The sequence below is a fragment of the Squalius cephalus genome, assembly GCF_949319135.1.
Source record: "Squalius cephalus genome assembly, chromosome: 2".
Classification (NCBI taxonomy): Eukaryota; Metazoa; Chordata; class Actinopteri; order Cypriniformes; family Leuciscidae; genus Squalius; species Squalius cephalus.
In genome coordinates this window covers 6,757,475-6,770,311 of record NC_137123.1, presented here as the reverse complement: position 1 = coordinate 6,770,311, position 12,837 = coordinate 6,757,475, and the positions used below count along the sequence as shown (strand labels likewise).

The window sequence follows — 12,837 nt, the reverse complement described above, 5'->3', positions numbered from 1 at the left end:
AACTATCTGGGTCTCGTCTACAAATCGACATCCCAGTTCAATAATAGTCACCTAACTAACTTATTCCCCTAAACTAGCTTACTTCCTGCGCAGGAATGATCGACAAACAGACTTCAGCAAATGTCCTTTAAATGCTTTAATCACGGCCGGGAGATCTTCCCGAGCAGTTCTCAGGGAATCTCTCCCAAGAAGCAAGACCGGAGGATCTCAGACAAATCCCATTGAGAATCCCACCAGATAACATGGATACAACAGTTTTTATAGAATCAAGACAACAAATAAGATTATCGTGACTAACATGTCACCTTCAATATGATTGGTTCAGTTGGTTCAAAAGCCCCAACCTTTTCCCTCTGTCACTGGCACAAGCAAACTCTGTTTTTGTGATTTCTTATCACAAAGTTCTCAACTAGTAATCTATCTAGTTTCACACACACACACACACACACACACACACACACACACATACACACACACACACACACACACACACACACACACACACACACACACAAACAAACACAAAGTCACAAGTTTTCCCCAAAGAGTTTGGAAACATTTAAAAGCATAGGAATGTCATTCCTGCAAGAAAAACAAATGTTAGTTGATTAATTAAAAAATCCAACACAGCAGAAAGAAGAGAATAAAAAACTTTCACACCACACCACTTTAACACTTTAACACTCACACCAGTCTGCACAACGCTCACACCGCCCTGCACACACTTGCTCAACAATCGCACCGGAAGTGAGGGAGAAAGAAAGAGAGAGAGAGAGTGTGTGTGTGTGTGTGTGTGTGTGTGTGTGTGTGTGTGTGTGTGTGTGCGAGTGCGAGTGCGAGTGAGTGAGTGTGTGTGAATTAGTGTGTGTGTGTGTGTGTGTGTGTGTGTGTGTGTGTGTGTGTGTGTGTGTGTGTGAGTGTGAGTGAGTGAGAGAGGGGGGGAGAGAAGAGAGAGAGAGAGAGAGAGAGAGAGAGAGAGAGATCAGCTCACAGATAAAGCAGAAAATGATCCAGATCTGTGATCATAAACTTCTCATATTTCTCCTGCTCATCATGTCAGGTAAGAGTTTATTCTGTGTTTCTGGGTCTTTCTAAAACAGCACCTGTTCTCAATCAGGTCCATGTTCGCTCTGAGCTGAGTTTCTCTCTCTTATGTTTTTAGTCTTGGCGTGTGAGACGACGGAGATCTTGACTTTCACTGGTTATGAAGGAGGAAAAGTTGAAATACGCTGTCCCTATGAGTCTGGATATGAAGAGCAGAATAAGTATCTCTGCAGAGGAGAGTGTCCAGAAAACAATAAAGACATTCCTGTTCAATCTGGATCTCCAGCTAAAGACAGGAGATTCTCTCTGACCGATGACAGAACGACCCACATCACTGATCTGAGAACAGAGGATCAAGGCAAATACTGGTGTGGTGTGACAGGACTGGGAAAACTTGATAAATACACAGAGATTAACCTGGGAATTAAAGCTGGTAAGTCAGAATATTCTGCGTGAGTGAAGTGGACAGTGCACACCCCAGTCAACACTATGATCTCACAGTGATGTCACCATGTGGTCACACCGTCAGCAATCTGAGTTCACAGTGATCTAAAAGTGTAACCTCACAGCGCACTCACTGTGTGCTCAAACTATGACCACAATATGAGCTCATCCCAGCTAGAAATGTTATTGTTCTATGAATGTTTTGAGAGCATTATGTTATGTTCTTGTAATATTTTCTGTAGCTAATTTTATTTTTGTAACCAGAATGTTCTCCTAAAAGGTAGGATAACACTCTCTATAAACATTTCAAACATGTTTAGTGATGACATTGATAGAACATTATCCCCCCTAACATTCTTAGACAGTTATAGCGGGAAGTTTCGATGTTTAGAAATTATGTTTAAGAGGTTTACATGTTGAAGTTTGTTTGAAGAGTTTGGTTTGGTCACCATTGTAGAGGTCAGTGTTTGCTGTAGTTGGGCTCTTTGGTCTTGAGTAAGACTGGGCGATTTATATTGCGATATTGTTATGCGCATCTCATCAGTAAAGCCGGTTCCTTGATTAGTAGTAAATCACCATCACCTGCTTTCAGATGGAGCGGCATTTACTACAAAGAGCCGTAGTTAACTGACAAGCTGAGCCATATCATCGCGGACGTATCGCCAGCGATAATTAATGTGATATGGCTCAGCTTGTCAGTTAACTACGGCTCTTTGTACACAGCAAAAACTCCAGTGTTAAATTAACACTCCTGGGAGTGTATGAGTCCACACTCAAGAGTGTTTAAGTTAATGAGATAATTAAGTGATTAATTTAGTGATGATTGAACATTATTGAAGACACCTGATGTTAACAAGCAGAATCACTGAAGGAGAAAATCTCAAATTGTAAGTTACCGTTATGACGATCAATGGTTGCTTTAGTTGGACTCTAGACCCATATATTATTAACTTTAGATTTTGTTTGAATCATCATTTGAGCTTGATCACTGAACTCATTAAAATCCTTCTTTCTGACTTCGATTTATGTTGTTGGTTAGTGAATCTGCATAAATGCCCAGAATTTTTGATATAATACAAAGGATTTCTTAAGAGTTGTTAAAAATAAAAAAAATCATTCTTTTAGGCACACACAGATGTCAAGATTCAGTCTATGCATCTCAACAATGGTGAGGAGCAGAATATTCAATTAGGAAAAGTAAATTACAAAGACAATTCAGATAATAATTTATTCATACCGCAATGCATGATGGGAGCCATTAATGAGTTGTGATTGGTGGTAGCCACTGCAACATGCTTTATTATTGTCACCATTGTTGAGATTCACAGGCTGATTATTGATGTCTGTGTTTTAAATGAAGTTATCTGAACATCTCTTGATCAGAACAATGTTTATAAAATAATTTCAATTATAAGTAAAGTACTGATAATCATAGGCTGAAGAATCACTAAACTGCTGCTAACAAGTTAAACCAAACTATCTCAATAAGTTTCCTTTTTCAGATCACAGCATGATTATGTCAAAACATAACCAACACTATAAGATAACGTTTTACTTTGTTCATTTAACTGTTATAAATCAATAACAGCAGTCAAACAACAGTAAATATTAAAGTAAACATATAATGGTCTAGAGCCCAACTAAAGCAAACACCCATCACCTTAATGGTAACTTACAATTTGTGTCCATCAATGTCCAATTACATTTCTAGCTGGGGTGACTCACATCGTGTCCATAATATGAGCACACAGTGAGTGCACAGTGCGGTTACACTTTTAGCTCACTGTGAACTCACATTGTGGTCATATGGAGAGATCACTGTGAGATCAACGTGTTGACTGGGACAGATATGGTGTAAAACACATATAATCATAACTAATATATCAGTAACATCAGAGAGGTCTGTGTGTGTCTGAGAGAGCGCTGTATCACCTGTTGTAAGCAGGGTTCCCACGGGTCCTTGAAATCCTTGGAAGTTTGTGAATCTGAAAAAAAAAAAAATTCAAGGCCCTGGAATGTTTTTGAAAATTAACATAATAGATACAGTTCCTTGGAAGTGCTTGAATTTATTTTGTTTATTTAGTTTTCTGAAAAAAAAAAAAAAAAAATCTATATTATTTCCTCCGGTCCGTTAATGTGTTATTTTGCCAACACTTCGTGGCCCATGCATACTTGCTTGATTTATGTTAGCTACGCGCATTTACGCGTTACGTTAAGTGTTTCCTGCGTGAGGTGCTTTGTGTTGTACGTTGCCATGACGTTCACGTGCGCACAAAACAACTAGAGAACAAGTAGAAATCTGGTATGTTGATGAGGTATTGTGTACTTTATGTGAGAGAAATGAATTGGTGTTGACTTTTTAAATATATGTGTATAAAAGAAATAAAAAAATGTTGGATGAAGTGTGAATAATTCAAGACTGACAATAAGACAATAAAGGTGTATTTAAAATTCAAAAAATGTCTCTCTCTCTCTCCCTCTCTCTCTCTCTATCTCTCTCTCTCTCTATCTCTCTCTATCTCTCTCTCTCTCTCTCTCTCTCTCTATCTCTCTCTCTCTCTATCTCTCTCTATCTCTCTCTCTCTCTATCTCTCTCTCTCTCTATCTCTCTCTATCTCTCTCTCTCTCTCTCTCTCTCTCTCTCTCTCAGGGGAAGTGGGCGTCTCTGTCACATTCATCTGTGTCATGTTAAACATGTAACCAGGAAAGAAACACTCATAACTCTTCTGAACACACATTGAGAGCTTCAGAAGAACTCCATCTACTAACAACAGAGAAGATCATTTAATAAGAGAGAAGAATGAAGATCATCTGGACTTTCACTCTGCTGATGATTCCTGGTAAGAATCTGAACTCAGAGTAAATCATGAAAAACAGCACAGATTTGATGAGGAGAGTCTATAACTTCATGTTGTTTTATTGACTGTTGAGGAAAGTTAATTTCTGTGTATATTAAAGTGTTTTAATGCTGGTTTGTTGTAGGTGTCGTGAGCTCCATGAGTGTGACAGGATATTCAGGAGGCAGAGTCACAATCAAATGCAAATATGATGAAGGATTTACAGACAATGCAAAGTATTTTTGTAAAGGACAGTGGTCAGACAGAATCAGGACCAATACAAAAAATAAATGGGTTCATTCTAGAAGATTGTTTCTATATGACGACACAAGTTCAGCAGTCTTCACTGTGACCATCAGAGATCTGAGTGAAGAGGATTCTGGGACGTACTACTGTGGAACTGAAAGAGTTGGAAAAGTTCCCCGCACTGAAGTGAATCTGAAGGTTTTAACAGGTGAGTAACTGAGACCCTCAAACTCATGATGATCTCCACAACATCACGATACTCAACGCTGACTGTAATTACTGACATTCACATGTGAAACTCATTACAGACACCATCAACAACCTTTTTGTCTCTTGATGTAAGACTTAAACTCATAATCTTGACTTGCATTAATAAATGTTGCAAAGTGACATATTGTTTATATCGGGAACAACATGACAAATTATCTGGGTTTGTGTTTAACAGGTCAACAAATCAGGAAAGTGAGAGGATATTCAGGAGGAAACGTCATTATAAACTACAAATATGAGATTCAACACTCAAATTATTTGATAAATGTCTGTAAAACTATTGCTTGAATGTGGAAATAGAATGAAGAGCCAGGTTTATTCTGTTCTTGTAGATTTGCAAACAGGATTATTTTATAGATCAGGGGTGCTCAATCCTGTTCCTGGAGATCTGCAGAGTTCAGATCCAACCCTGATCAAACTCACGTGTCTGCAATGATTGTGCTTCTGCAGATCTTCATTAGCTGGTTCAGTTGGGTTTGATCAGGGATGAAGCTGAACTTTGCAGGAAGACAGATCTCTGGGAAAAGAATTGAAGGCCCCTGTAGTAGATCAACCATTGATGAAGATACTTAAATATCTACGTCATATTCTTACCAAATTATTTACGTTAGTACTAGTGTTGTAATTTGGATACATTACAAGTGCAGTTTTCAGTATTTCTGTTAGTCCACTTTACCACACTTGCACTACAGTTAAAACTGAAGTGCAATTTGGGTCAGGAAGTCGTTTTATCAAGTGGGTAAATATTCTATATTTATGTCCTCGTTCATCCATTCTGACAAACGCAAACAAATCTAACCCTTTTGAGTTGCATCAAGGAGTTAGGCAAGGATATCCTCTTTCCCCTCTTCTTTTTGATATTGCGTTGGAACCTCTAGCAGTAGGGATTAGAAGTCACCCACATATACATGGAATAAAGATGGGAAAGGATGAAGCTTTGGTTAGTCTATATGCTGATGATCTATTAACATATCTTTCTGATCCGGGCAAATCAGTTCCCTATTTGCTTGATTATATTAATGCTTTCGGTAAAATTTCCGGGTATACTATTAACTGGTCCAAAAGTGAGTTTATGTCACTTGCTAGACACACAAATTCCAGCCAGGTTGGTCCCTCACCTTTCAAAGTCGAAGACCACTTCACATATCTTGGCATTGTGGTACCAAAGAACCCCAAGCAAATATAAAAATTAAACTTTTTGGCTAAGATTGACAGATTAAAAGATAATATAGAGCGATGGAGGCTCCTTCCACTATCTATGATTGGCTAAATTAAAATGGTCACTTTACCACAGTTCCTCTACCTTTTTCAAAATGTGCCTACTTATATACCTGTATCTTTTTTCAAGCTTTTGGATTCAGTTATCATACCGTTTATTTGGGCTTACAAGACTCCCCGAATAGCAAAAGCGCACATACAGAAACCCACTCAGTTGGGAGGCCTAGGGCTCGCAGTGTTTAACCAAGGTGTGGTAACCCTGTGTAAGGATGTAAAGAGGCGAGATAACAGAAACCACAGTATCCTCTGCAGATGATGATGAGCGTGTGTGTTCACACCACAGACACTGACCCGCATCACTTCCTCACACACAACACTGTCTCAGTTATGGAGAAATCGCTCATTCAAAACACAAAGTATACATTATCTGTACACAAAAGTTCAGGTCTTTCTGTAGTAAAATACATTTTCATTTTATATTTATTCCATTATCAGTCTTTGTTAACAGAGAAGCCGCTCACACCAAAACACAGCTGACATGATTTACATTAGATTATATTAAATCTGATAAAACATCCCATACTGTCACTATAGCAGAGACTCAAGGATGCACCAAGTGGATTTCAGTGACACATCTGAACATTGGTAACGGTGAGATGCAGCCATTTGATATTATTTTTAAGATCAAAATCTGATTGTAAAATTAGTTAACTAAAAATCATTTGTTTGTTGTTTGCAGTCTAGAAGACTGTATTTAACAGTGTATTTAAGTGTTGCTGGTCACACATACAGTGCTATATTTGCACCACACCATTGACATCAGTGAAGCGTTAATAACAGCTGTTTAACAACATACAAAACATAGCTGACATGATTTACATTAGACTAAACAGCCGATACTGTCACTATAACAGAGACTCAAGGATGGACATCAGTACTGCTGTGTTATAAAGATACTTTGGGATATTAAATCTCTCTTTTATGCCCTGATTTAGTGTCTGTCGTGTCTCGCGTGACTGGGGAACATCTGAACATCACCTGCCATAGCTTTTTCCACTATTTTCATCTTCCGGGTTTAAAATCTTCATCGTGTCAGAGCACTATAGTACTTTGATGACTCATCAGTGTCTCATAATTATTCATGTGACTGAGTTTTCTTATCCAATGAGATGACACTTGCTCTTAATTATTCATGACACCACGTGGAACTTTCCAATGACAGACATGTCAAACTGTGATATTGCGTAGTAGATGAGAGAGGCAATGATGGGACGTGCGTGGTGTCACATGGTGAGCTCACAGTATGAGTGCACACCCTGATAACAGATCTTTCTCATAAGAACATTCTCCAAACATACAGCTGACTTCAGCCACAGCCTTAGATCAAATAAAAGAAGACATTAAATCTGTGAAGATCTCAGCAGAGGAGGATTAAACAACTCCACAAACATCACTACCAGCTTCACTAATTACCAACCAGACTGACTTTATTTCTGTCAGACGTCTACAAAAGTTCTTATTGAGAATTAATAGAGATTTAGATGCTGATGTTTTATTATTTTGTTTGATATTGATATACTATAGCATGAGCACACAGTGAGGGTGCTGTGAGGTTACACTTTTAGCTCACTGTGAACTCAGATTGTGAACACATCACGAGTATCCTGAGAGCTCATGCTTTGATCACTGAGAGATCAAATAGTTGACTGGGAGTGCCTCTCCATATTAAACTGGTTAAATGTAAATTAATTTAAACTTACCCTGCGGTATAAATGAACAGTGTTGATCCTAGATATTGTTTTTCTGTGATCGTGACGACCGCAACATGAGGCTTCTCCCGCTTGTTTGTGATCTGATCCCTCGCTTCCAAATTAATCTTGTTACCCACCATATTTATTTTATAATCTTTTATCCCTCCATGGCATATTTAAGTCCCACTTGAATGCTCCTCGACGAGAGGTGGTCCTTCTGCATCCAAAATTTATCAAAAACATCTTGGGATAAGGTTTTCATACTGACAGCTGTCATTGTAAGACAGTTAGCTCATTGTAAGACAGTTAGCCACTCCGTTTGTTTGTCCGAGTTAGCAACCGTAACTAAGAGGGGCGGAGCTTACCGATAGGTCAATTTCTGGTCATCTCCTCACATGGTCACATGGTTGATTTTCCAATATTGTACTTTGTTTGTGTGTTGGATCAATATTTCACAAATTGAATCTTTCTTTCATTTTGACTCCTACTTATCTGTTAATAAGTGATAAGTGACAGGCAGCGAGCATATGACAGATTGCCTGCAGAGTATTGCCGCGCTACATTACTGCCGTTCTCGACAACGCACCAAAAGTGGGGATTTAGTACGTACTCACATGAAGAACAAATATAGACACACACACTGTAAAAATGAATACTCTATATCTAATCAATAAAATTGTGGCAACAGATTACAAGCAATATTATTAATTAAATGTAACAAATTAGAATTTAGTAATAATTAATCAAATTAATTCCTTAAAAGTTAAAAAAAAAAAAAAAAAATTAAACAAAAATATCTGAATAACAGACAGATGTCAAAGATGAATTAAGAACTCTTTATTTTTTATTGCCAACATTGAAGACACCTGATGTTAACAAGCAGAATCACTGAAGGAGAAAACCGTAATTTTAAGTCACTATTTTGGTGATCAGTGTTTGTTTTAGTTGGGCTCTTGACCCTTAAATCACTAACTTTAGATTTAGTTTGGCTGCTGTATCTGAGTTATAACAGCCAGATGAACAAATAGAAAAGGTGATCTGATGGTGTTGCTTGTGTTTTAACATAATCACTATTTCACAATCATTTGACCTGATTCACTGAACTCATATAGAGCCCAATTTCTGAGTTCGGTTTACTTTATTAATTATAGCAGCATTTAAATACAACAACTCGCACAAGGTGTTTTTGCATCAAAGAAAGTTTGAGTCTTAAATCTCTCACTCTGCACTGTAAAAATGAATACGCTATCTAATCAATAAAATTGATATTAATGTTGATAACGAGCAAGAATGCAATTGTTCCCAAATATCCACACGATGGCAAACGTGACATTGATTATCATACAACAGGTCAACAAACAAAACGTGTATTTTAAACACAGTTCTGTCAGTACTTTATTTTGCAACGAAATAATAGTTCCAACGAAAGAGAAAAGCAGAACTACAGCACACACCGGTGTTTCATAAACAATTCTGCAGCTTTGAAAAGAATTGTGAGTCAATCATTCAATGATTCCTTTATAAATACAGCTAGTTGCTTTGTTACAGAATGCAAGAATGACTCAATGACTCGCTCATTGAGAAGACAGTGACTTACCGGTTTTAGTTTAATATTTCAAAGAACCACTTCGTTTTTCCGTCATTGAATATTCCTCTATTGAACATTTTTCATTTAAAACATTTTTTATTTCATAAATTTATTCATAAAGGTAAAAAAAAAAGCACTGGGAAATAAATTTAGGGGGCAAATATTGTCCCTTAATGGAAAAGGTATGACTGAAGTCCGGAAGAGAGGGGGTACGCAGAAGGAGGTACACCACTGAAATCTTGCTGAATCCACAATCTTGCTGAAATTGCTGCTTAATAAAATAGTTATTTTTCAAAGTTTTGCAGTTTATTATATTATTGTCTTCATGCTGATTTCTGTCATTGCAGGTATAAATATAACGCCGCTGGAAGGATGCAACGTAAGTTGAGTTTCTGAAATTGAAGTTGTAGAGACTCCTATCAATAATTGTCCAAACTGAAGCAGTGCAATAACATGTGCATTTTAGATATGTGTGTAATCTGAAATATGAATGTGCTTTTATAATAATTGCTGATGGTTTATGGGGCATTCAGTCCATATAAGCTGTGAATACTCTGCATACAAAAGCCAATTGAAAGAATGAGTTTGTGGACTCTGTCTTCTCAATTTTGATTTCAGAGTCAGACTGAAAAGCTTCAAAATCTTCTAGAGCAGATCGAGAACATTAAAGATCAAGAGTTTTCTTTGACTGTAAGTCTTCAAGAGAATTATTTTTAAATAATCAAATCAAATGTAATCATCAGTTACATGATTGACATCACAGGTCTGATTAATTGGCTTTCTTAATATTTACATTTACAGTATTTTTTTTTTTTTCTGATCAATAAATTAGAATGTGACCGATGTTTTGAATATGGTCCTCAACGCTTCAGGAGAGATTTCAGAGTCTTCATCATCAGTCAGCCCAGCTGAACTAGCCTCCAACGGAAACCGTGTGTTAAAAACCAACGAGAAACTCATCTCTACGTTGGTGAAGCCGACAGACACACATAACAGAGTCAATTTTACTCTTGCTGCTGTTGGTGAGTGGAGAAACTGTTATTATTGATGATGAAACTGAGCTTATATATGATATCAGGGAGTTTATATAGTCTAGAGCAGGGGTTCTCAACTCTGGACCACGAGATCCAGGCCTTGTCCACACGGACACGGGTATTTTTATAACCGTGACTTTTTTTAGGCGGTTTGGCCGTTCGTCCACGCGGAAAGGCAGTATCAGGTCACTGAAACCAAACATTTTTGAAAACCCCTGCCAGGGTGAGGATTTCCAGAAACGGCAGTTGCAGTGTTGTCGCGTAGACAGTACAACCGGGGTTTATGCTTCTGATTCAGGCTTCTGATTGGCCAACGTGGCTTTACGATCGCCGCCTGCTGGTGTGGCATGCTCTTGACAGTGTGTTTTTGCGTTTTCATGTAGGCGGAGATTTCTTTTAAACCGAGCATGTGTGGACGGGATTTTTTTTTAAACGCAGGAGGAAAATCTCCGGTTATAAAAATACCCGTGTCCGTGTGGACTAGGCCCCACTTTCCTGGAGTTTAGCTCCAACCCTAATCAAACACACCTGAACAAGCTAATCAATGTCTTCATGATTACTACAACGTTACAGGCACACAGCAAAATCCCCAGTGTTAAATCAACACTGCTCAGAGTACATATTGTCCCAATCTAAAGAGTGTTAAAGTTAATTTACTTAATTTAACTCTGGGGATTTTGCTGTGAACAAAGTTAACTGATTAGTTCAAACTAGTAATTAGATGAAATAGTTATTTTATTTTAGTCTTTTGTTATTATTATTTTAGTTATTATTTTGTTTTTTGCACATTTGTGCAGATTGAATCAACTTTAATAAAAACAAAAAACAAAAAAATGACTGCTTATTTTCTAAATCAGAGGTTGAAATATTCATGGTTGGATCCAGTGTCACCTTAGATAAAATCCCTCGACTTGTCACGACAAATTCTTCTGTGGACATCGATCTCATTGGGATCGCCAAGAACAACAATGAAACAAGTATGTGAGATGTGTTTTAATACAACATTTTTAATAAAACATTTTTAGAAGATATATCACTAAACCACATTTAACTAAAGGTTTTACTGTGTTGAATACAAGTTTCTTCTGTTTCTGTCACACAGGATCAGCTGCTGTGGCTTTCATGAGTTATAACACAATGGAGAATCTACTGAAGCCAGACTTCTTCAACACACCAACTAACACGATTAAAACCATGATGTCCACTGTGATCTCAGTTACTCTTCTCAAAACCACCAACACTAAACTCACCAAACCAGTCAACTTCACCCTCAAACACATCAGAGTGAGAGACTGAAATGTGTTTTTGTCCAACCTGAGAACTGATGAACATCTGAAAACATCTAATATTCAGTGTTATAGTATTTTCTGCATGTTCTTTCTTCTTTTTGCAGGAGTTTGACCCCAAAGGTTCCCTGTCCTGTGTGTACTGGAGCATCAGCGAGTGGATTGTAGATGGTTGTTCTGTTTTAAAGACCAACAGCAGCTACACTGTGTGTTCCTGTGTTCATCTGTCCACATTCGCTCTCATCATGCAAACCAGTCGCCCATCAGAGGTACGAGAACATTTATAGTGAGCATTGAAGAACAGCACAGATTTGGCACTCATGTACTCTGACATGTTTCCTCAGAGCGACTCACTGCTGGACGTGTTGAATTTGGTGTGTGTGATTGTGGGGCTGTTGTTCTTCAGTTTGGCCCTGTTGACCTTTGCCCTTTGTCAGTGGAGTCCTGGAGTGAATAATGTGGCTCGAATCAACCTCTGCGTGAGTCTTCTGTTGGCTCACCTTCTGTTCCTGCTCACACAACAGTTCCTGAGCCTCATACGCCCTCATCAGGTGAGAATGATGAAGGAGCCCTACAGCTCAGCACAGTCTCACTGAGAATCATCATAACCGTCTCTCATGATCTCCAGGTGTTGTGTGCCGTGATATCAGGTGTGCTGCACTTCCTCTTTCTCTCCGGCTTTGTGTGGATGTTCATTGAAGCTGTGCTGCTCTTCATCTGTGTGAAGAACCTATCACAGATCAGCTCCAAAAGGAGGGGGGTGCTTAGGAGTGGATTCCTGTGTGTGATTGGATATACGGTTGCTCTGGTTGTGGTGGCTGTGTCTGCTGGGGTGAATCCTAAAGGCTACGGAAGTGAAAAGTGAGTTTAGTTTGAACGACTCAGTAGGGCTGGGCGATTTAAATCGCGATATTGTTATGCGCATCTCGTCAGTAAAGCCGGTTCCTTGATTAGTAGTAAATCACCATCACCTGCTTTCAGATGAAGCAGCATTTAGGGCTGAGGAGATAATTAAGTGATTAATTTAGTGATGATTGAGCATTATTGAAGACACCTGATGTTAACAAGCAGAATCGCTGAAAAAGAAAATCACAAATTGTAAGTTACCATTAAGGTGAT

At 38.2% G+C, this 12,837-nt stretch overlaps 1 protein-coding gene across 1 annotated transcript; it reads left to right on the top strand.

Annotated features, from left to right (window-relative positions):
- Window positions 1–9,752: 9,752 nt before the first annotated feature.
- LOC307154721 (adhesion G protein-coupled receptor E4-like) lies at window positions 9,753–12,583 on the top strand (the record flags this gene model as incomplete). The annotated part of the gene is made up of 8 exons (XM_079864806.1): window positions 9,753–9,777; window positions 10,017–10,088; window positions 10,231–10,420; window positions 11,290–11,409; window positions 11,535–11,716; window positions 11,826–11,987; window positions 12,063–12,269; window positions 12,347–12,583. Exons 3-8 carry the CDS (start codon window positions 10,252–10,254, stop codon window positions 12,581–12,583), a joined length of 1,077 nt encoding a protein of 358 aa, XP_079720932.1. The 5' UTR covers window positions 9,753–9,777; window positions 10,017–10,088; window positions 10,231–10,251.
- Between the last annotated feature and the right edge of the window lie 254 nt (window positions 12,584–12,837).